Source organism: Leopardus geoffroyi, chromosome B4, assembly GCF_018350155.1.
Source record: "Leopardus geoffroyi isolate Oge1 chromosome B4, O.geoffroyi_Oge1_pat1.0, whole genome shotgun sequence".
Classification (NCBI taxonomy): Eukaryota; Metazoa; Chordata; class Mammalia; order Carnivora; family Felidae; genus Leopardus; species Leopardus geoffroyi.
In genome coordinates this window covers 36,635,256-36,661,282 of record NC_059341.1, presented here as the reverse complement: position 1 = coordinate 36,661,282, position 26,027 = coordinate 36,635,256, and the positions used below count along the sequence as shown (strand labels likewise).

Here is a 26,027-nt window from a genome sequence, read left to right as displayed (position 1 = left end):
CATTTTACCTTGGGGCAATGGCAAGGCTTTGGAGACTTTTGAATAAAGTATATATAAACTTACATTTACATTTTATAAAGAGCATGTAGGAGCAAGCTAAGTGAGGAGGCCAACTAGGAGGCTGTGGCCTTAATCCCATTAAAGGTTGAAAACCAAAATAGTGTTAAGTGGAAATAGAGACACATACAGAGTTGGAAGCTTTAAAGAACACAGGACTGGGTAATTCAGAATCAGTGTGTGTGTGTGTGTGTGTGTGTGTGTGTGTGTGTGTGTGTGTGTGGTGTGTGGTGTGTGTACATGTACGTACATATGTACATGCACTTTTGTGGGGGGAAAGGGCAGTTGGCAGTTGATGGGGAGGGAGGAGACTAAGGTGATTTTTCAGACTTTCAGATGGAGCAGGTAGGCTAGAATAGTGCTGTCTAGTTTTAGTAGGTACTAGACATATATGACTATTTAAATTTAAAGTAAATTAAGTGAAATAAGATTTAAAATTCAGTTCTTCAGTGCATTAGCCATATTTCATGTGTTTAATAGCCATGTGGGACTAGTGGCCTCTATATTAGAAAATGCAGATAAAGAACTTTTCCATTGTCACAGTTCTGTTGTACAGCACTGGTCTGCAGTTTTTGGTACTTACTACCTTTTCCCCTCAAGTCAGAATAACAGGTGGCATTTGCCCAAGTTTCCCAAGAATTCTGGCTCCACAGTACATTTTAAGGGATTCTGTGAGTCTCACACAGTCATCACCACTACTACCACCAACAACCACTCAATCATCAGATATAGAACACTTCCATAATCAGAGAAGGCTGTTGTTGGAGCACTGAGCTAGAGGGATAGTGATTAAGCTATTGATTGCTGTGGTAGGGGCAACAGGAACCTCTAGGAAGTGCTGCATAGTAGAAATGTGAGCCACATATGTAATTAAAATTGTAGTATTCACATTATAAAGTAAAATTATTAGATTTTATAATTTATAACATTTTATTTAATCCAGTACATCCAAAATATCATTTTCAATATGTTGAAACATATCATATTTGAAAAACTATTAATGAGCAATTTTACATTATTTTTTCATACTAAGTTTTTGAAATCAATTGTATAGTTTTATAGCATATCTTAATTCATATGCTAAGTTTTTAATTAGAAATACTTAATCTGGGGCACCTGGGTGGTTCAGTCGGTTAAGTGCCTGACTATGGCTTAGGTCAGCATCTCATGGTTTGTGAGTTCGAGCCTGGTGTCAGCCTCTCTGCTGTCAGCATAGTGCCTGCTTCAGATCCTGTCCCTCTCTCTCTCTGCCCCTCCCCCACTCATCCTCCCTCCCTCCCTCTCTCTCTCTTCCTCTCTCAAAATAAATAAAAACTTGAATACTTAATCTGCATTTAGATTTCATAAAATTTACAGTTGAAAGTGGATACACATATCCAACTTTTCTCAAATATGCTTAAAAGTTTTCTAGTAACTGAATTATCAGCATTTAAATTTAACATTTTTTTTTTTTAATTGGACATGGACCCCACTGTGGGGTTTGAACTCAGGACCCCTGAGATTAAGACCTGAGCTAGGATCAAGAGTCAGATGCTCAACTGACTGAGCCACCTAGGTACCCCTTAAATTTAACTTTTAATTACAGTGACATAAAGTGAAAAGTTCAGTTCCTCAGTTTCACTAGCCACATTTTAAGTGCTCAGTAAGTACATGTGGTTAGTGACTACCATATTGAGGAGTGCGGCTCTGGAATAACCAAGTGCATTCACTTGATGGTTGGAAATTCAGGTCTAGTAGCTCAGGAAAGAGGTATAGATATAGCTAGATGGCAGAGACTCTGAGGAAGAAGGAGATAAAAAATAAGTTTATGATTTGGACAAACTAACATTAACTTTTTCTGTGCTTCATTATAAAAATCTATAAATGCATCTGGTATGAGTAAAATAGTAAGATGAGTATGCAGCATATTGTAGTGGTTAAGAGTCTGACTTTAGAATCAGATGTGTGATCAGGGGCAACTTACTGACCCTTCCTAAGCCTTATTTTCCTCATCTAGAAATGGGACAATAAAATCTTTCCCCTGAAAGCTTTGCTGGAAAAGTTAAAGGAAGAATTCATGATGAGTATTTACCACATGTAATACCATGTGTCATTTTTAACTTGCCATTTCTTTCTTGTGGAGTGTACCATCAATTTAATAATTTATTAAAATTATACATGTTGATATAAGCTGAATCCTAATTTCAGAAACTTTAAATTATGAAAGAATATACATCTTAAAATACAATAGAGGTACTTATTGTTCATACTGATGAGTACTCTTTATGATCCACATGCTATGTTGAATGCTTTACATGATGTGAAAAGTTTTTATTTTTTTAATGTTTATTTTTAAGAGAGAGAGAGTGAGCGAGCATGAGTGGGGGAGGGACAGAGAGAGAGGGAGACATAGAATCCAAAGTAGGGTCCAGGGCCTGAGCTGTCAGAACAGAGCCTGATGCAGGGCTTGAGCCCATGGACTGCAAGTTCATGACCTGAGGTGAAGTCAGACACCTAGGTGCCTCAGTGATCTGAAAAGCTTTTAAAAATGCAGTGTAGCATATTTCTGTTGTAAAGTTTCACATAAGCAGATTTTGTAATAGAAAATCTGTTTTAATTCTGGAACTTTGAAATGTATTATGGTCTAAGTTTTTGTTTTAGTTACTCCAGGAACTGTTGAATTCTGCTTGTGTCTCTTTGGATACTCTTAAGTTTATGATTTTGTAGTACTCTAGGCTAAATCTATAGAATTTAAGGGTCTGTAATTCTTCATTTGTGTATATACATGTAAAGAATTATGATTAGGGGCTCCTGGGTGGCTCAGTTGGTTAAGCGTCCGACTTCGGCTCCGGTCATGATCTCGCGGCTTGTGGGTTCGAGCCCTGCGTCGGGCTCTGTGCTGACAGCTAGGAGCCTGGAGCCTGCTTCTGATTCTGTCTCCGTCTCTCTCTGCTCCTCCCCTGTTCATGCTGTATCTCTCCCTCTCTCTCTCAAAAATAAACATTAATAAAAAATTTTTTTTAAAGAATTATGATTAAATACCCTTGGTAGAGTTTATTCAGAGAAGCGTGGTAACAGGAGCAGAATGGACTCTCCCAGGTCAAAGAGAAAGGAATTATGTTTTTAATGGCTCCACAAATTCTTTTTTTCAACTTTTTTCCTTAAGTCCCATCTTGCCCATTACATCTGTCAGCGTGCCATTTTTCAGGTGTACTGAGAAGACAAGAAACGTTTTCTTAAAATGTTTTATTTTTGAGAGAGAGAGCACGTGCACGCATACACACACACACACACACACACACACACACACACGAGTGTGGGAGGGGCAGAGAGAGAGGGGGACAGAAGATCCGAAGCGGGCTCCCCGCTGCCAGCGAGCCCAGTGTGGGGCTTGAACTCACAAACTGTGAGATCATGATCCAAGCCGAATTTGGACACTTACTGATGAGAAACATTTTTATAATGCTTACCCCATATGTGTTGTATACCTGGTATGTGCTAGGAAGTCTTGCTGTCTTTTTCACTGTAGTTCCTGTATACTCAGGTCCGAAATAATATTGGACATTTTGCATCTATATTAGGAAACAAAGTACTTTGAATACACATGCTTCTATTATTTTAGGGAAGAAAATCAAATATTGGGTGCCTACAATTTTTCACTTTAATTTTTAACATTTACAAAATGTTTCAGACATGCAAAAAGATAGAATTGTATAATTAATACCTGTGTACCCACCACCTAGCTTAAGAAATAAAATAGTGTAGAGTTAAAAGGTCCTTGTGTAGGCCGCCTGGTTGGCTTAGTCAGTTAGGCGTCTGACTTCAGATCAGGTCATGATCTTATGGTTCATGAGTTTGAATTCTTCATTGGGTGAGGTCAAGCCCTGCTTCAAGTGAGCCCTGCTTCTCTCTCTCTCTCTCTCTCTCTCTCTCTTTCTCCCCCTCGTAGGATTCTCTTTCTCTCTGTGCCCTTCACTCACTTGTGCCCTCTCTCTCTCTCAAAAAAACAAGGCTCCTTGTGTAGCTTTCACTGATTATAAATGTCTTGACCAACAATGGTGTGGATATTTAATTTTCTCCACTCATACAGGTCTAAATACAAGATTTTTTTGGGTCAGAATTCATAAATTCTCAGATTTTAGAAAGGGGATATGATGCATATACTTACTATATGTTGTCTAATTTTCCAAGCAAGATTGAGGGAGCATCTTCCAGTTCCTTCATCAAACACAGAGGTGTTTTTGCATCTGTTCAGGTGTGGTTTTGCCACCAAATTGGTTATAAAATTTTTTGATTTTCAGAGATTTTTGGAATTCAGGTTTGTGGATAAGGACTTATGAACATGTGCATCTATTTGTTCACTGTATTTATTATTTAATCAGTCTTGTAGGATTTGTTCATCTTTCTGTTGAACTGATCATAGCGTAGTATGAGATGTATAAAGTGAAAGGTAATAAGGTTACAATTCAAACAATTTAATATTTTAGGATTTTAAGATATCAGAATATCAGTAAGGGCTGAAGTGGTTTGGAAAGGCTATACAACCTAGAACTGGACTCTTTTGACTAAGTGGCACAGATTGTGATATAAGTAGAGAACAACTATGATTTATAACCTTGTATATGCTTGTAAGTATCTGTTTGATAAGATGTTTGTCATGGTGAGAACTTTGATAGACCTTACAATTAACTTGATTAACTGATGGATAAGAATTATTAAAAACCACAATTACCTTGACTATAACTGAGTTAATCACCTTCTCACCCTTCTACAAGGAATAATGAAATGGCAGCTGTGATAAGTGTTAAGTGTTATCGCTGCTGCCAGCAGAGGTGCTTTTGGCTAGGGATGTCACTAAAAACAGTGCTACTATAGCCACATAGTTCTGTAATTTTTGTTCTCTAGGAGAATCAGATTAAGGTTATACAACCTGATGCATGGTGTTTAACACAGTTAATAAGCTATACATGTACTGAGGCTGGAAGCAGAGACATTTGTGCTTTCTTTAACTGATAGGTGGTGATGATGATGATGATGATGATGATGATGATTTTGAGAGAGTGTGCACATGAGTGGGGAGGGGCCGTGGGGGAGAGCAGTGTCTTAGGCTCCCTGCCCAGCACAGAGCCAGACTTGGGCTCGATCTAACGACCATGAGATCATGACCTGAGCCGAAATCAAGAGTTCTTAAAATCAAGGTTCTTAACAGACTGAGCCACCCAGGCGCCACTATTATTATTATTATTACTTTTAACCTACTTTATCAGCCAGGGACCTAACCCATTAATTAGTGTATAATAGTGCTGAATGGTTGAGGTCGTAATTTACATCTTTATAGTGAGGAGTGTGTGTGTGTGTGTGTGTGTGTGTGTGTATAAAAGTAATGCATGCTCACTGTTAGACAATTAAAAAGAAAAGTATATGTGCAAGGGAAAAAGTGGTTCCATCTGACCTTTCAGAAATAGTGTCTGACTATCTTCATCATTTCTGTGTGTATACAAACATACATATGTGTAACCTTTTGTATACTGATGGGATTGCATTATACAGTTCTTCTGTAACTTCCTTTCTCTACTCCCTCAAAACATATCATAGATGTCTTTATAGAGGTCAGATACAGAGATTTAAGAACTTTTTTTAATAGCAGTATTTTATAGATTTGAGATATCAATATTTAACTTCTTGGTAGAAACTTGTTTTCTCTCTTTTTGCTGGTACAAATCATACAATAATGAACATCACTGCACATATATCCTTAAACCAGTGAAATTTTAAAAAGATGCTTATTTTGAGAGAGAGAAAAAGCAAGTGCATGCGTGAGTGGAGGAGGGGCAGAGAGAGACAGAGAGAGAGAATCCCAAGCAGGCTCTGTACTGTCAGCACAGAGCCCGATGTGGTGCTCTATCTCAGGACCTGGGAGATCATGACCTGAGCCAAAATCAAGAGTTGGACTCTTAACCAACAGCCATCCAGGCACCCCAAACCTGTGAAAAATTTTTTTATTTTTATTTTTTTAATGTTTATTTATTTATTTTTGACAGAGAGGCAGAGAATGAGCAGGGGAGAGGCAGAGAGAGAGGGAGACACAGGATCCGAAGCAGGCTCCAGGCTCTGAGTTGTCAGCACAGAGCCTGATGCGGGGCTTGAACTCACAAACCGTGAGATCATGACCTGAGCCGAAGCTGGAAGCTCAACCGACTGAGCCACCCAGGTGCCCCTAAACCTGTGAAATTTTTAAAGTGGGACTTCTAAGTCAGAGGGCGTGAACACTTAAAATTTATTGATAGATTCTGCCAAATTGTACTTGATTGGGATTTAAAAAAATAACGATTTTTTAAAAATGTTTCTTTATTTTTGAGAGAGAGAGACAGAGTGCAAGCAGGGGAGGGTCAGAGAGAGGGAGACACAGAATCTGAAGAGGGCTCCAGGCTCTGAGCTGCCAGCATAGAGCCCGACCCTGGGCTTGAACCCGTGAACTGCGAGGTCATGACCTGAGCTGAAGTTGGATGCTTAACCAACTGAGTCACCCAAGTGCCCCAAACTTGAATGGGATTTTACAATTTTGATCTGTTAATCTTTTCATGGAGTGCTTAAGACAGCAGCATGTATCTTGCCCCTAGTGAATTTGTATAACCCTTTAACAAAATGAGCAGGATCTTAAAGATGTTTAAATACAGTGTTTAAAATATTCAATTCATTTTCTGATAATAAATGCTAATTAGTGATGAGTATAACCCATCACAGTAGGTTGGACTAGTAATTTTGAGATTTAGTCATAGTTTCATATATAATGCTTTAAATAGCTAATGGGTGATATATTTTCTAGTTCACCTTACAAATAACTCATAGCATGTCTATGGCAGCCTATCCAGTTGTAATTAATTTGAAGTAGGTTGCTGTGTTGCTATTGAAGGATTTTCTGCTTTTGTTAGACTTATGAATATTTGGTGTTCCTTTGGAGATTCAGGTTGTAGAGAGCTATTATTATCTTTCTAATCTGTGAGGAAAGAGTTGAGACTACCACTTGTAAGTTGTATGTTATGCTCGTAGCTATTTGTGGGATGGATGAGAATTAAAGGCTGACATACCATCATTGTGTGTGGAAGCCTTTTTATTTTTAGGCCTGTGGTATACTCCAGGATTCTGAGAGGGTGTATATGGGTGTCTGTGGGGTGGGGCCCAGCTGGGGTGTGTTTTCTCTCAGGATGCATATAGATACTGGTACCAGTGCTCTTCTTATAGGGAAAAATGATTCTGAGACTTTCTGGTATTCTTCTCTTTATGGTTTTCCTAACTTAGTTCACAGGCTTTGTGTGGTGAGTATTTATAATGCACAGGTCTGAACTGAGTTTTGTTGTTGTTTTAAGACCTTGCAGAGATTTGGTAATGAATATGGGAAGTAGGATTTAGCATGTTAAGAAAAACCCTAGATCACAAAGAATTGACCTCTACAAGCTATGTCACTTTCACCTTCCATGTTTTTCTGTTTTGTCTCAGCAGCAGTTTGGTTCCTTTTGGAGGCTTTGAAGTGCATTATTTTCAGCATTACTGCCCCCCCCCCCCTTTTTTAATGTTTTCTTTATGCGAGCTGGGAAGGGGCAGAGAGAAAGGGGGACAGAAGATATGAAGTGGGCTCTGCACTGACAGCAGTGAGCCCGATGTTGGGCTCAAACTCATGAACTGTGAGATCATCACCTGAACCGAAGTTGGACACTCAACTGACTGAGCCACCCAGGCATCCCCATCATTACTACTTTCCTTGTGGCCATCTGTATATTCTGGTTAAGAGATAGAAAAAAATACTTTTCCTAGGAGGAGTTAAAATTGAAAATTTCCTGAAGGAACTTTACTAAAAGAACTTAGGGAGCAAAACTCCAAATCTCACCTGCCCCCATATAGAAAAATATGAGAAATGGTTTGTTAAAAGCAGTCCATGTTTATTGTAAAAATTATAAATTTACAGACAGGATGCTACTTTCTTATTCTAACTTAATCTTTAGTTGATAGTTGTTGGACTGGTTAGAGCTTATGTAGTATATAGATTCATTTCCTTCCACCTCAACTCTGTCTCAAGTTGATGCTGGTGAATGGATATTATACAGAGATGTAGAATGGCTTTCATATTCTTGATGGCCTGACCTTCCCACTTCTTTTCTCCCCAACTTTATCCATCTGTCTATAAACATACAGTGACTGAATGCATGCTGTGATGCGCTAATGGGTAAGAGGTGTGTGTGTGTGTGTACTAAAATACTATTTTCATAGAGTATATGGTATAGTAAGAAATACAGACAAAACACATAAAGTATATTCATAAATTGTAGTACATTCTAGGAAGGGAACAGGCAGAATTACATGTTCTCTGCAGTTCCTATTACTACTTGGTTCTGTAGTGAGTAATGTTTACATTATCATCATATTTTAAACTATTTATTGGTTTTCTGTTTTTAGAATTAATTTGTAGACCAAAGAAGACAATTGTAGATCAGAAAATAAATGTTATACACCTATACGATGTAAAAGTAATGATTAGGGTGATGCATGTGAGGTACTTGGGTGTACTGGAAACCTAGGTTCCTCATCTTACCTTGAGGTAGGTGATGGGAGGTTAAGAGTTTAAATTTGGTGGAGGAAAAAAACAAACAAAGCATATTACTTAAAATTATAAAGGTAACCATTAGAATAATTAAAAATAAACTGTAACCCAATAAAAATTGGGAAAAAGGTGGTTAGGAGCAAAATTCCTTGTCTTTTATGGGGAGAGACTCAAGAAAATGCTTAAAGTTTAGATAAATCAACAAATAAATGCTTATTCATTCATCTAATATATTTATCACCTATCTTTTATGTGCTATGCCCCATTCTAAGTGCATAGGTACAACAGTGAATAGAAAAGGGAAAATTTACTGGCGTCATATAGCTTTCATCCTAAATATATCTTTTTTTTTTAAATTTTTTTTTTAACGTTTATTTATTTTTGAGACAGAGAGAGACAGAGCATGAACGGGGGAGGGTCAGAGAGAGGGAGACACAGAATCTGAAACAGGCTCCAGGCTCTGAGCTGTCAGCACAGCCCGACGTGGGGCTCGAACTCACGGACCACGAGATCATGACCTGAGCCGAAGTCAGCCGCTTAACCGACTGAGCCACCCAGGCGCCCCTATCTTTTTTTTTTTTTTTAAGTTTATTTTTAGAGAGAGAGGGACGGTTTGAGAGAGAGGGAGAGAGAGAGAGGGAGAGAGAGAATCCCAAGCAGGCTCTGCGGTATTAGCACAGAGCCTGACGTGGGGCTTGATCCCAAGAACTGTGAGATCATGACCTGAGCCAAAATCAGGAGTAGGACACTTAACCGATTGTGCCACCCAGGTTCCCCGTGGAACTTTCTTTCAGTCTAGTGAAGGAGACTGATAGTATCAAAATGGTGAGGTGAAACAAATTGCATAATATGTGGTAATAAAAGCTATGTAGAAAAGGCTAAATAATTTAGAATTATGGAGATAGCCACTAGACTTAAAAGCAGAATGGTTAAGAGTGGTTATCTGTAATGAGAAGGATTGAGGAGGAGAGACTTTAACTTTTATTGTTTGAACTTTTATTTCTACGTGTATGTGCTGTTTAATAGTAATATTTAATGTTATAGCTATAAATATATAGTACCAAATTGGACACCAAATATATTTGCAAATATGCTTATAATTTTTTGGAGATTATGCTTTCTTTCTTTTTTAAATGTTTACTTCTGAGAGAGGGAGAGAGAGAGAGCACATGCATGCATGAGCAGGGGAGAGGCAGAGAGAGAGGGAGACAGAGGATCTAAAGGATCTGCACTAACAGCGCAGAGCTGGATGTGGGACTTGAACTCATGAACCATGAGATCATGACCCAAGCTGAAGTCAGATTCTTAACCAATTGAGCCACCCAGGCACCCCTGAAGATTATTATTTAAAAGGAAAGTCATAACATCAAGATCACAAGATAACACTTCATACCAGTTAGGACAGCTGTAGTAAAAACGATAGACAGTAACAAGTGTTGTTGAAGATGTGGAAATATTAGAACTCTTATACTTTGCGACTGACAATGTAAAATGTTGCATGCGCACCTGGCTGGCTCAGTTGGAAGAGCAGGGACTCTTGATCTCGGGGTCACGAGTTTGAGCCCTAGGTTGCGGACAGAGGTTACTTAAATAAATAAACTTAAAAAAAATGTCAAATGTTGCAGATGCCTTGGAAAACAGTTTGGCATTTCCTTCAGATGTTACAGGGAGTTTTCATATTGCTCAAATAATTTTACTCTGTGGTATATACTTAAGAGAATTGCAAACATATGTCCACACAAATATGTACATCAATGTATCATGGTAGAATTATTTATAATAGCAGAAACCCAAATGTCTATCAAGTGATGAATGGAAGAGCAAATGTAGAATTTCCATTTAATAAAATACTATGCAGCCATAATATGGAATGAAATGCTGATACATGCTACAACATGAATGAACCTTGAAAACATTATCCTAATGAAAAGAAATAAGACACACAAGGCCTCATATTATACGATTCCATGTATATGAAATATCCACAGTAGGCAAACATATGGAGACAGAAAGCATATTGGTTGCAAGGGCCTGGGAATGGGAAATGGGGAGTTACTGCTTATGGGTTTGTGGGATTTCTTTCTGCAGTGGTGAAAATATTCTGCAGTTAATGGTATAGTTGTATGGCCTTGTGACTATACTAAAAATCATTGAATTGTACACTTTAAAATTGTGAATTTTATAATATCAAATTAACATCAATTAAAAGAGGTTGAAATAAAAATAGAAAGGCATACAAAGAAAAGTATGTTGTTTCTCAGTGGAGCGTGGAAGGAGAAAAACAAGGGTATTAGAATAAGGGGCTTTTATCAAATAAATGACCATCTGGCTTTTTTAATATGTCTCCCACTTTCAATTTGATAATGTCTATCAGTGAACTGTTGTTGATGATAATGTATCATAGCCCTTAAATATGTTGGGCTGGGAAAATAAAATTAAGGAGCATCAGCAGCTTGGAAAGAGGCAAGACTGTATAGGCAATAGGCTGTTTAGAAGACTGTTGTAGTAGTACTGGCCAGACAGGATGAGGTTGTAGCTGTAGGGAAATGAAATATATTAGAAAGATAAAAATTGATGGTACACAGTGATTGAGTAATTAATGAGAGTTGAATGGAGGAGGGAAAAAGGAGTCAAAATGAATTCTGTCAAAGTAGGGAACATAGGAGGAGAAGCGCTTATCTTAGGGAAGATGTATGTGTAGTTAGAGGTGTTGAGTTGCCTATGGAAAATCTTGGCAGACATATATAGTAAGTAGTTGGTCATACAAGTTTGCAGGCCAAGGGAGAAGCAAGTGTTGGGAATATTGATTGAGAAAACCTAACCTAAAGTAAGCACCTACCTAAAATAGGTGATAGTTGAAGCAAGTTGAGACAGTGGTTGTGGATAAGATTGCCCAGGGAAAGTAAAATAGCAAGAGACAACAATATGGTTAGGGATAGAGCTGTATGCTGTATAACAGTGTTTTAAAGATAGAGGAAGAGGAGCCAATAAAATGTATGAAAGAGGGATTATCTTGGAGAAATAGTAAAACCAGAAGAGTAGTATCAGAGAGACCCAGGTAAGAGTTTCAAGATAGAAGTGGTCAGTAGTGTCAAATGCAGTGAAAGTAAAGAGAATCCGTTGGTTTTGGCTATAAGGAAACCATTCTGGCTTTATCCTAGAAGTGGTAGTGAAAGTTTATAGTACGTAGGGCCTCATGCCAATATATTTCTGTTGGATATCTTTATACCACCCATTCCTGAAAAAGTTTTATTTTTTTTGTCCTGATTATAAAAATAGTCTGTGCTTGAGAAAAATCTATAATTTAGTGAGAAAGTGAGATCACCACCAGAAATCTTACTACCCAGGGTTGTACATCCTGCTGAAACCTCCAAAAAAAAAAAAAAAAATTGGTGGTGTCTGTGTTTATAACTTTTTCTTTTTTCTCCTTGGTTTGACAATAGGATCACAAACATTTTTCTGTATCATTAAGTATAGAGCTACATCATCATTTATAATGAGGTGGTATATTAGTTTTCTAGGTCTTCTATAACAAATTACCATAAACTTAGTGATGTAAAAAACCAGAAATTTATTCTCTCACAGTCTTGGAGGGTAGAAGTCCAAAGTCAGTATAGGCAGGCCTTGCTCCCTGTGAAGGCTGGAGAGAGAATCCCTGGTTGCTTTCTTCCTGGCTTCTGGTGGCTCCTGACAGTCCTTGGCATTCTGTGGCTTGTAGCTGTGTGACCCTAGTCTCTGCCTCCATCTTTACATGTGTGTCTTTCCTGTGTGTCTCTCTATGACTGAATCTCTTTTTCTTTTCTCATAGAATCACATCATTCATTGGATTTAGGGCATACCATAATCCAGTATGAACTCATCTTAACTTGATTATATCTGCAAAGACCCTATTTCAAATAAGGTCACATCCTGAGGTTCCTAATTGACATGAATTTTGGGGTGACACTATTCAACTTGTTGCAGATAGTAATTCATTTTATAGTTTTGCCTTAACTTATATAGCCAATGCCCCATTGTTGGATATTTAGATTGTAACTTTTCACTATTGTGAACATAATGGGGACAGAGAATAATATATGCAATAGAACCCAGGTGATCCAGCTGGGCACCTTTTGGCTCTCCCTTGCCCCATCTTTTTTTTTTTTTTTTTTTTTTTTTTTTTCAACGTTTATTTATTTTTGGGACAGAGAGAGACAGAGCATGAACGGGGGAGGGGCAGAGAGAGAGGGAGACACAGAATCGGAAACAGGCTCCAGGCTCTGAGCCATCAGCCCAGAGCCCGACGCGGGGCTCGAACTCACGGACCGCGAGATCGTGACCTGGCTGAAGTCGGACGCTTAACCGACTGCGCCACCCAGGCGCCCCAACCCCTTGCCCCATCTTAAACAGTGGATGGACATGTGTGGCAGTCCTGGCCTGAGATGAATATGATGATCAAGGGCTGAGGCCCCTTTGGGAATGAAACTTGATGTTGCTATCAGATAAGTCACTAAGAGCTGTAAACAGGGAGAAATTAGTACAGGAGGGAGAAGATGAGTACGATTTGTGTTCTTGAGAGATTGATAGCAGCAGTAGTTTGTTCTAGTAACCTTCTCTTCTGTGATTCCCCTCAAAAACAGAGGCTTATGAAAATCATGGAGAAGCTGCTTCCTTTTCCTCTGTGGACAAATAATTTTGCAGTGCAAGGGGTGGACTGTACTGTTCAGATCTCCTGTTGTGGGTAGCATAACTGCCTCACTGTCTCCACTGTATTGCCTTTGTATTTTTGTCAAAAATTCGTTGTCCATATATGTGTGGTTCTATGTTACTTTTTAAATTATGAAACTAATTCATATTCCTGTTACAACCTCAATCAGTGTAGAAAAGAATAATGTAAAAACCCATGTCTCCTCATGGCTTCTTGTATTTTTCTTCTAAATTAAAGAACGTATCTTGTATATCTTGTATCTCTTATTACATACAGACTTACCTTTTTTTTTTAATTTTTGAGAGAGAGCACGAACCGGGTGGGGGTGTGCAGAGAGAGAAAGGGAGACACAAAATCTGAAACAGGCTCCAGGCTCTGAGCTGTCAGCACAGAGCTCAATGTGAGGCTCGAACCCACGAGCCATGTGATCATGACCTGAGTTGGGGTTGGACGCTTAACTGACTGAGCCACCCAGGCACCCCACGTTATTCTTTTTAATAGCTGCACAGTATTACTATAATTTTAGACTATTACCAGAGTCTTGTTATTTCAAAGAATTCTGCAGTTTTTTCCTACTCAGTTTTTCCACTTGTGTGAAAATATGTGTAAGATGAATTCCTAGAAATATGATGACTAACATTTATTGAAAACCTACCAAGAACTACATAGACATTTTATACTTACTCACTCATTGATTTGGTCCTTATAGCTAATTTTTGAGGAAGATACTACATCCATTTTATTGATGAGGATACTGAGGGTCTAAAAGATGTATTTATTTGTTGAACCTTATACATTTAAATAGTGGAGCAAAACCAACCCAAGCCTTTCCTACTAGTTACTGCATGACTAAGCCTCAGGAGCACAGTAAGAATTCACAAGAAGCTTGTTGGGATGAAATGTGTATAAGGTCTGTGTATTGAATTTTGTTACTGCATATTTTTATACTTATTCCCCAGAAAAGATTTCAGGTCTCATTTTTGTTTTTACTGGTTGGGCATAGTGTTACTGATATGCCTTAATACAAAGGGCAACAGTGTTAAGGAGGATAATATAAAAATTATGTCCATGTATTCTGAACACTATTGCTTGATGATTTGGAATTCTATTTTTAATTTTTGCCATTGCACTTCATTTGGGGAATTAAAAAAACTGACTTAAAAATAAATTAAAAAAAATGACACTTATTGTTTTAAAAATAAACCTAATAATTTTAATTTTTTATATGATTCCCATCATTTTTTTATTTAAAAAAATTTTTTTTAATGTTTTTATTTATTTTTGAGACAGAGAGAGACAGAGCATGAGCAGGGGAGGGGCAGAGAGAGGGGGAGACACAGAATCCGAAGCAGGCTCCAGGCTCTGAGCTGTCAGCACAGAGCATGACGCGGGGCTCAAACCCATGAACTGTGAGATTGTGACCTGAGCTGAAGCCGGACGCTTAACTGACTGAGCCACCCAGGCGCCCCGCCATCATTTTTTTAAAGTTTATTTATTTATTTTGAGAGAGAGAGAGAATCCCAAGCAGGCTCCACATTGTCACTGCAGAGCCAGATGTAGGGCTCGAACCCATGAACTGTGAGATTGTGATTTGAGCCGAAACGAAGAGTCAGATGCTTAAATGACAGAGCAACCCAGGTGCCCCAAAAGTAAACCTAATGATTTTTAAATGTTGATTGTCTTGTGCATGTGTATATATGTGTATTTTCTTTTTAATTGAGAGAGAAAAAGGGTACACATGCACACATGTGCACAGAGAAGGGGCGGTGGGGGGAGAGAGAGAGAAACAGAGAGAGGGACAGAGAAAGAGAGAAAATCTTAAGTAGGCTCCCCACACTCAGCCCTATGCAGGGGTCGGTCTCACCACCATGAGATTATGACCTGGGCCAAAGTTGGACACTTAACCAACTGAGCCACCCAGGGGTCCTAAGAAGAACAGTTTTCTTAAAAAATTGAAATCTTTAAAAAATTTTTTTAAGTTTATTTTGAGAGAGCGTGTGTGCATGCAAGGCAAGTGCACACACTCACAAGAGTCGGGGAGGGGCAGAGAGAGGGAGAGAGAAAGAATCCTAAGCAGGCTTCTCAGTGTCAGTGTGTAGCCTGACATGGACCTTGAACTCATGCATTGTGAGATTATGATCTGAACTGAAAATCAAGAGTTGGATGCTTAACTGACTGAGCCACCCAGGTGCCCGTTAAAAAATTGAAATCTTGACCATTCGGTATGTTTCTTTATGATTTTCAGGCATAATGTTAGAAGACAAAAATATATAGCAATACTTATAGAGAAGGAGGTTGTCAATTTATGGAATTTGTCTTACATTGCATTTAGTTGCGGTTTCCATAAATGAATTTCAAGCTTACTACCACCTTCTGAATATAAGAACTATCTTAATGAATTGTATTCAGATTTATGTTAACTTGTGGATTCAGCACACATTTATTACATATTTGATATGTATTAGGCATTATGCCAGGTTTTGGAGATAAGACATTCCTTTGCTTTTAAAGAAGCAATTAATTAACCAAAATATAGTAAGTACATTATTTTAGAAGCTCTTGGCTCCATAAGAGGGGCACCTAAATTAGACTGAAGGATTTACGGGTTTGTGTAGGACCGTGACTATTAAATTTAGTTTGGAAGAATGAGTAGTAAGTACTCAATGAGTAGTAAGTAGTTAGCCAGTTGCTGGGGAGGAGGAAGGTCACAGAAGCAAGAAGAGGGCATGATATTTTAGGAAATTGCACGTACTTGATCATGGTTGTCACATGGAAAAGGAGAGTGGTTAAGTAAGCTGCCTTCAGGAGGTAGGCAAGACCGAAATCATGAAAAATCTTATATACACTGCCAAAGAATTTAGATTCTTATTTTGGAAAGCCATCAAAGGAAGTATGTAGGTGTGTTCATGTCATATTTAATTTTTAGAGCAGTGGTTCTTAAGCTGTTTTGTTCCAACATCCCTATATACTCTTGAAAATCAATGAGGGCTTTAAATAGCTTTTGTTTATGTAAGCTGTATCTATTACTATTTACTATATTGGAAAGTAAAACTGAGAAAAATTTAAAGCATTAGAGTATACAAGCATACATTCCATTAGTTGTCAGTGGGATATACCCCATGTCACGTAGCCTCTGGAAAACACTCCTATACATTTGTAAGAATGTGTAGTGAAGAAGGCAAATAATATCATAGTATTGTGAAAATAGTTTTGCTCTCCTGAAAGGGTCTTAGGGAGTCTTGAAGGCTCCTGACCCACTTGGGGAATCGTTGTATTAAAAGATCATTCTGTCCCTATCAAAATAACACCAGAATTCACAGAGCTAGAACAAACAATTGTAAAATTTGTATGGAACCAGAAAAGACCCTGAATAGCCAAAGCAATCCTGAAAGAGAAAACCAAAGCTGGAGGCATCACAAGTCTGGACTTCAAGCTGTATTACAAAGCTGTAATCATCAAGACAGTGTGGTACTGGCATAAGAACAGACTCCTAGATCAGTGGAACAGAATAGAGAACCCAGAAACAGACCCACAGACGTATGGCCAACTAATCTTTGGCAAAGCAGGAAAGAATATCCAATGGAATAAAGACCGTCTCTTCAGCAAATGGTGTTGGGAAAACTGGACAGCGACATGCAGAAGGATGAACCTAGACCACTTACTTAAGCCATACACAAAAATAAACTCAAAATGGTTGAAAGATCTAAACATAAGACAGGAAGCCATCAAAATCCTAGAGGAGAAAGCAGACAAAAACCTCTTTGGCCTCGCCCACAGCAACTTCTTACTAAACACATCTCCAGAGGTAAGGGAAACAAAAGCAAAAATGAACTATTGGGACCTCATCAAGATAAAAAGCTTCAGCAAAGGAAACAGTCCGCAAAACTAAAAGGCAACTGATGGAATGGGAGCAGATATTTGCAAATGACATATCAGATAAAAGGCTAGTATCCAAAATCTATGAAGAACTTATCAAACTCAATACCCAAAAAACAATCCAGTGAAGAAATGGGCAAAAGATATGAATAGACACTTTTCTAAAGAAGACACCTAGATGGCTAGCAAACACGTGAAAAAGTGCTCAACATCACTGATCATCAGAGAACTACAAATCAAAACCACAATGAGATACCACCTCACATCAGTCAGAATGGCTAAAATTAACTCAGGCAATGACAGATGCTGGCAAGGATGCAGAGAAAGAACTCTTTTGCATTGCTGGTGGGAATTCAAACTGGTGCAGCTACTCTGGAAAACAGTATGGAGGTTCCTCAAAAAATTAAAAATAGAACTACCCTATGACCCAGCAATTGCACTACTAGGTATTTATCCAAAGGATACAGGTGTGCTGTTTCAAAGGGGCATATGCACCCCAATGTTTATAGCAGCACTATCGACAATAGCCAAAGTATGAAAAGAGCCCAAATGTCCATTGACAGATGAATGGATAAAGAAGATGTGGTACATATGTATACAATGGACTATTATTCAGCAATCAAAAAGAATGAAATCTTGCCATTTGCAACAAAGTGGATGGAACTAGAGTGTATTATGCTAAGCGAAATTAAGAGAAAGATGAGTATTATATGACTTGACTTGTGGAATTTAAGATACAAAACAAATGAACAGAAGGGAAGAAAAATCATATAAAAACAGGGAGGGGGACAAAACATAAGAGATTCAAATATAGAGAACAAACAGAGGGTTGCTGGAGGGGTTGTGGGTGGAGGAATGGACTAAATGGGCAAGGGGCATTGTGGAAGACACTTGTTGGGATAAGCACTTGATGTTGTATGTGGGGGAAGAATCAATCATTGGATTCTACTCCTAAAATCATTATTGTACTGTATGCTAACTAACTTGGATATAAATTAAAAAATATATAAATCATTTGGATGTTGTAAATGAAAAAAAAATTTTTAATGTAAAAACAAAATAAAATGAAATGAAAAAAAAAAAGATCATTCTGGAGGCACCTGGGTGGCTCAGTCGGTTAAGTGTCCAACTCTTGATTTCGGCTCAGGTCATGATGTCGTGGTTTGTGAGTTCTAGCTCCACATCAGACTCCACTCTGACAGTGTGAAGCCTGCTTCAGATTCTCTCTCTCTGCCCCCTCCCCATACCCCCTTACCCCTTCCCTCCCTCTCTCTCTCTCTCAAAATAATTAAATGAACTTAAAAAAAAAAGATTCTGGCAATGATGTTGAGAATTGTTTAGAACCTACAAAAAGCAACACATTTTCAGTTGTGATGGAGCATGCACATGTGTATGCATATGGCTACCTGAAACGAAGGTTTCAGGAAACAATTCTGTATTAGTTATCTTTTGTTGTGTTAAAAGTTAAAATTTACTAGATTAAAAAACCAAACATCTCACAATTGTTATGTAGAGCATAGCTGGCTCAGGGTTCCAGCTCAAGGTATTTCACAAGGTTGCAGTCATCTGAAGGCTTGGTTGGGGTTAGAAGATCTTTTTCAAAGCTATCTCACATGACTGTTGGCAGGGGGCTTCAGGTTCTTACTATGTGGCTCTCTGTGTAGGGTAGCTTGAATATCCTTACAACATGACAGCTAGCTCCTCACAAAGTGAGTGATCCAAGAGAGTTACCCAAGACAGAAGCACCATTGTCCTTTATGAGTTAGCCTTGAAAGTGATAACATCATCAGAAGCAAATTATTAAGTCTACTTCATATTCAGAGAGAGAGCAATTTTGCTTTCTCCCTTGAAGGGAGTAGTATCAAAGAATTTATGGAGATACCTTAAAACTATCACAGTACTTGTCAGGAGAGTGAGTCATTCATGAGTCTTTTCTTTCCTGCATGCCTTGCTGGGTATGCTAAGTATACAAGGCCCTGAGTGCTCTTAACCTGGGCCATTTCTCAGGATTGTGTTTGTAGCAAGCCAAATTGAGGAATGAGGTAAAGTTTTCCACTAGGACAGAGAAGGCTTACTGCTTGTTATGAGTGGTGGACTCCCTAAACTCAGTGTCTTCAGCTGCAACGCAAAGCCATTGCATGTGTAGCATCTCTTTGAGTTCCTCTTGCTACCTGTGGGACTTCGGGGTAACGGTTAGCCAATGTAGACATGATGCTTATACTCTTTGCTGAGCTGTGAGTAATAAATTTTTTTGTCTCTGAACCAGGAGACTCATGTGTTCTGTCTGATAAGCAGAGGGAGATTTGAAACAACTACAACAGATACTAACTAGATAGGGAACTAAGAAAATATGGATAGGAAGCTAACTAAAGGACCCTGGGGACAACATTATGGACTCAAATTGTACAGCTGCATGATTTTCTCCAGTAGCAGTCAGGATTCCAGTTGTATAATCAATGAAGGTATTTCTTTTGGATTAATCAAGGACAGGGGAGTTTGGAGCGTGAATTTTTTTTCTTCAGACTTTCATGGTATAATTAATGTACGCTAAACTGAATGTATTTAAGTATATAGTTTGATGATGGGTACCTGGCTGGCTCAGTCAGTAAAGCATGTGACTAGATCTTGGGGTTGTAAGTTTGAGCCCCATGGTGGGTGTAGATTATTTAAAAAAATAAAATCTTAAAAAAATATATAATTTGATGAGTTTTGACATGTATACACCTGTGAGACCATTACCCCAGTCAAGATAATGAACATTTGCATCACCCCAAAAGTTTCCTCCTACTCCTTTTTGATCCATGCCTCCCCCGACCCCATCCCCAGGCACACACTGATTTGCTTTCTGTCATAATACATTAGTCCTAGAATTTTACATACATGGAATCATACTGTATAACTTTTTTTGGGTCAGAATTCTTGTCAGTTATTTAAAGTGCAAGAATTATTATTTTGTGGTTGTATGCCTGGCATATTAAAAAAGAATTTTTTTTGAACACTATCTTCTCTGAAGCTTATGAGATTAAAAAGCCAGTATGAAGAATTCAGAACTAGTAAATTTCTTTCTTTTGTTGTGTATATGAATATAGTTCTGATAATAACAAAGACTCCACATGCAAATACCGTTTTGGATCTGAAAGTGACTTGGACATTAGAGTGCACCTTCTAATATTGAAAACTTGATGGGAATTTTTGTTATTGGATCTTAGCCTATTCAGTATGATTTAGTTATATGATTACATGAAAACAGAATTCTGAACAAAAGCACAGTTGGCAATTTTTTTCTTGAATGTGGCATTTTAATGTTCTGATGGCATGATTCCTGAGACTGAATTATTCCTCCTTATTTTGTTAGTTTTACTTTGTTCTTTTGCCCAACATCTTTTAAAAAAGACTTTTTCCTTAATAGAAAGGTAAATGTGATTATTTAAGCTTTATACCTGGAAAACCTGAAATTGCCCCAAAGAGTACTAGATTAGCAGGACACACTGCCATAAAACTGTGGAAGTCTTTAATATTCTATGGACAGTTGAGATGTTCTCATCAGCAGATGATTGTGGTTAAGTACAGTAGGTAAGAGCTTCCAGGGCTCTGGAATTAGGTGCCCTAATTCAAATCTTCACCCTACCACTTTAGATGTCACTTAACAGCTAAAAAACTCACTTTCTTCATCTCTAAAATGGAGATAATGACAGTACCTGTGTTATGGGAGCCTTTTATACATTTTTTTTAAGTGTTTATTTTTTGAGAGAGAGACACAGAGTGCAAGTGGGGGAGGGGCAGAGAGAGAGAGGGAGACACAAATCCAAAGCAGGCTTCAGGCTCTGAGCTGTCAGCATGGAGCCTGACTTGGGGCTTGAACCCATGAACTGTGAGGTTGTGATCTGAGCCGAAGTTGGAAGTTGGACACTTAACTGACCGAGCCACCCAGGTGCCCCAAGGGAGGCTTTTAAATATTAAATTAGATCTTAATGTTAAATATTAAATTAAGCTAAATATAAGTTTTTAGCATAATGCCTGACATGCAGTAAATACTAAATGTTAGCTTTTGTTATTATTGAAGGGATTGTGGGTAATAAATGTCTCTTATTTTAAGCAATATTCAGATTACTTAAAAAAAGAAAAAGATTTGCATCCCTCTTTGATCTTGAAATAGAATTCATTCAAACAGTAAAAATAGGTAATTACTTGTCACCTACCTCACAGTCCAGATAAATTATGAGAAAGGAGGGGTGCCTAGCTGGCTCAGCTGGTAGAGCATGTGACTCTTGATCTTCGGGTTGTGAGTTCCATCCCCATGTTGGGCATAGAGCTTACTTTAAAAAAAAAAAAAATCATGAAAAGAAATTTTTACTTTTTGAGCTAAGGTTAGTCCTGGAGAGAATTTCCTAACATTACTAGTAAAATGTTGCAATTTCTGAACTTGGTGTACTATTGCTATTTCTGAGATGGAACTGTAAAGATTTGGGCTCTGTGTATTTTCTCTTCTGCTTGTTGTTACCCTAGGGCTATCTTTATTAAGATGAGACTGCCAGTGTATTCGTATTTCTAAAGAATAACCTGTTGGAGTTTGACTAAAGTATATAGATTCTTTAAAATCATATTTTTGACTGTGAGTTTCTTGGGTAGTGTTTTCAGTGAAGAATACTTCTTATTTGAGAGAGAGAGTGTGAGTCAGGGAGAGGGGCAAAGGGAGAGGGTGAGGGGGAGAGAGAGAGGGAGAGAGAGAGAGAGAGAGAGAGAGAGAGAGAGAGAGAGAGAGAGAATCCCAGGCAAGCTCCATGCTGAGCACAGAGTCTTGATCTCATGAGATTATTGAACCGAAATCAAGTCTGATGCTCAACCAACTGAGCCTCTCAGGTGCCCCTGATTTATTATTGTTAAAAAAAATTTTTAATTTTAATTTATTTTTTGAGAGAGAGTGTGAGTGGGGATGGGGCAGACAGGGAGACACAGAATCCAAAGCAGGCTCCAGGCTCTGTGCTGTCAGCACAGAGCCTGACGCCAGGCTGCAACCCACGAACTGTGAGATCAAGACCTGAGCTGAAGTCAGACCCTTAACCGACTGAGCCACCCAGGCACCCCAACCCCTGATTTATTTTTGAGAGAAGTGTAGAAAGTAGATATCTGTGATACGTGTTTTAATTATACTTGTAGAATATGAACATATTTTCCTTTTAAATAATTCAGGTTTTATTGTAGTATGAGTATAAAGTGAACCTAAAGTCTCCACCAACATTTTGTCCCTAACCTCCCCTTACAATACAAGTTACTTTCCGCTAGTCCCATTTGGCATTGGCACGTTTTCAAATTTGGCATTTCCCTTGTAAGAATTTTTTTTATATATTTTGTATAGATATTTATACATATGATAGGTGTGTGTGGATATGTAATGTTTTTAAAACCTTTTTTAATGTTTATTTTTGAGAAAGAGCACGAGCAGGGGGAGGGGCAGAGAGAGACAGACAGACAGACAGACACAGAATCTGAAGCAGGCTCCAGGCTCCGAGCTGCCAGCACAGAGCCCAACACGGGGCTCGAACTCATGAACTACGAGATCATGACCTGAGCCAAAGTCGGCCACTTAACCAACTGAACCACCCAGGTGCCCCATGTTAGATACATTTTTCACCTAGTTTTTGGTTTTTCTTTTATTTTGCTTATAGTATTTTTTGGGATAATACTTTGCCATTTTGACATTATCAAATCTATTATTTGTTTTTCTTTATGGTTTTTGCTTTTTGTTTCTTACTTAAGAAGCCCTACCTTAACTCAAGTTCACAAGGATCTTCTAGTACTTTTGATAGTTTAAAAATTTTATATCTTTAATGTACATAGAATTTATTTCTGTGCATTATGTGAAGTAGGGATATAATTTATTTTTCCAAGAACACCAGTTGTTCAAACCCCATTTATTGAATGATTTGTCTTTTCCTCACTCTTTTGAAATGTTACTTTTAGGATATACTAAACTTACATATATAATTTAGACGTATTCCTGGACTAGTACTGTACAATTTTAAATACTATGGCTTTAAAAGGCTGTAAGTCCTGAGGTGCCTGCGTGGCTCAGATTGTTGAGCATCTAACTCTTGATTTCGGCTTGGGTCGTAATTCCAGGGTTGTGGGATTGAGCCCCGTGTTGAGCTCTGTGCTGAGCATGGAGCCTGTTTGAGATTCTCCCTCTCTGTCCCCGGCTCCCTTCCGCTCTCCCCTCTCCCCCTTTGCCCCCTTGCATTCTCGCTCGCTCTCTAAGAACAAAAACAAAAACAAAAAAACGGAGGGGGGCTGTAAGTCTTTATGAGAAATCCTGGGGGTCAGTCAGATGTGGTTTGGAGTCCAGATTCCCCCCTACCCTCAGTACCCAGTGGGCATTATGCAGTATCCTGTAATCATATACATTGTTTTCTCAATGAGTGTATGAATAATCACACTAAATGAGATAACCTATAAACAGTAGCGACTTCATACCAGATCAGGTTAGGTTTTACTGCTAAGTGAGTTAAGAAGAAACAAAACTTACTTTTAGAGCTTTTTTGATTTTTGCATAACAGGTAAAGGATCATGGACCTGTAATTTATCTTGTTATTTAGGGAACATCTTCCTTCTTTGTTTTTCTGTTGCAAATTGTTTATGTTATTCTTACACCTTTACTCTTCTATTTGAATTTTAGAGTCAGCTTGTTGAGATATATGGAGAATTCTGGGAGATTTTCATTGGGATTTGCAGTATTTGGGAAAGAACTGACAACTTGTACATTATTTTCTTGTCCATGAATATGGATAACTTTCCTTTTGTTCAGGTGTTCTTTCAGTAGAGTTTTACAGTTTTTTCCAAAAATGCTTGCATATTTTTATTAGATTTATACCAGTTTTTTTTTTTTTTATTTTTTTTTTATTTTTTTTTTCAACGTTTATTTATTTTTGGGACAGAGAGAGACAGAGCATGAACGGGGGAGGGGCAGAGAGAGAGGGAGACACAGAATCGGAAACAGGCTCCAGGCTCTGAGCCATCAGCCCAGAGCCCGACACGGGGCTCGAACTCACGGACCGCGAGATCGTGACCTGGCTGAAGTCGGACGCTTAACCGACTGCGCCACCCAGGCGCCCCGATTTATACCAGTTTTTATGGTTTTCTTGCTACTGTTGGTGGGTTTAAAATAATTGCATTTTTCTAATTGTTATGATTAATGTACAGGAAAGTACTGATACTTATATATTGATCTTGTGTCTGACTGATTTGTAGAGTTCTATTTTAATAACTTGTCAGTTGATGACTTGGGTTTTCCAGTTAGAAAATCATATATTCATACATTGAGTTTTATCTTTCCATTGCTAGTCTTTATACCTCTTATTTCTTTTTCTTTTCCATTTGCATGGTATGGTTTCAGTATTCAGTTTTGAGACATGCAAAATAACTGTTAAAATGTTTACAGTGAAATGCGCTATAAACAAATTTTGAATGAATGAATAAATAGATGATAGGGAAATCTCAAGAAAAGTTTCTGAGAGGGAAATGTTTACTATTGGAGGATTTAATGTGTGATCTTTTCATTGCAGATATGGTGTAAGGTATTTCTTCAAGACTGGACCGCTGAAGACCTGTTATTTCTGATTAGCCTTAAGCAGACTTATAGCCACTGAGAAACCTCACAGAATTTCATATTTTGCTTTCTGCTGTATATCTTTCTTGGCACCTACGTTCAACCTGCAACCATGTATGGAAGTGCTCGCTCAGTTGGGAAGGTGGAACCAAGCAACCAGAGCCCTGGGCGTTCACCTAGGCTTCCACGTTCCCCTCGCTTGGGTCATCGTCGAACCAATAGTACAGGAGGGAGTTCTGGAAGCAGTGTTGGAGGTGGCAGTGGGAAAACCCTTTCAATGGAGAATATTCAATCCTTAAATGCTGCCTATGCCACATCTGGCCCTATGTACCTAAGTGACCATGAAAATGTGGGTTCAGAAACACCTAAAAGCACCATGACACTTGGCCGTTCTGGGGGACGTCTGCCGTATGGTGTCAGGATGACTGCTATGGGCAGTAGCCCCAATATAGCTAGCAGTGGGGTTGCTAGTGACACCATAGCATTTGGAGAACATCACCTCCCTCCTGTGAGTATGGCATCTACTGTTCCTCACTCTCTTCGTCAGGCAAGAGATAATACAATCATGGATCTGCAGACACAGCTGAAGGAAGTACTGAGAGAAAATGATCTCTTGCGGAAGGATGTAGAAGTAAAGGAGAGCAAATTAAGTTCTTCAATGAATAGCATCAAGACTTTCTGGAGCCCAGAGCTGAAGAAAGAACGAGCCCTGAGAAAAGATGAAGCTTCCAAAATCACTATTTGGAAGGAACAGTATAGAGTTGTGCAGGAGGAAAACCAGGTTAGTTTTATATATATATGTTTACCTTTATTGATCAGATTCATGTATATAAATGAAATAAGCTATTCTCTCTTTTTTTTTTAAGTTTATTTTAAGAAAGATGCACATGTGTATGGGGGAGGGGCAGAGAGAGAGAGGGGGAGAGAGAGAATCCCAAGCAGGTTCTGTGCTATCAATGCAGATACCAGCGCAGAGCTCCACACAGGTCTCAGACCGTGAACTGTGAGATCATGACCTGAGCCAAAATTAATAGATGCTCAACCAACTGATCCATCCAGGTGCCCCTTAAAGGAGAGTTTTACAGTAGCCACCTCATTGTTGATTTTATACTTTATTTTGGGGTTAGTTAAAAATTATGAAGTGATAAACTTACTTGGATTTCTTTAGTGTTCCTGAATGATACTAAGAATTAAAGAAGGAATTAGAAATGATCTGTCTTTGATGATGT

The 26,027-nt window shown here is 38.4% G+C and overlaps 1 protein-coding gene across 24 annotated transcripts in view; it reads left to right on the top strand.

Moving 5' to 3' along the window:
- Positions 1-26,027, top strand: part of ERC1 (ELKS/RAB6-interacting/CAST family member 1) — a 524,080-nt gene that overhangs the window by 15,766 nt on the left and 482,287 nt on the right. For all 24 annotated transcript variants that reach the window (XM_045463914.1, XM_045463916.1, XM_045463908.1 and 21 more), the window contains exon 2: positions 24,755-25,579. In XM_045463914.1, coding sequence (XP_045319870.1) covers positions 24,911-25,579 — 669 coding nt within the window. In that variant the 5' untranslated portion in view covers positions 24,755-24,910. The remainder of the gene's footprint in view (positions 1-24,754; positions 25,580-26,027) is intronic.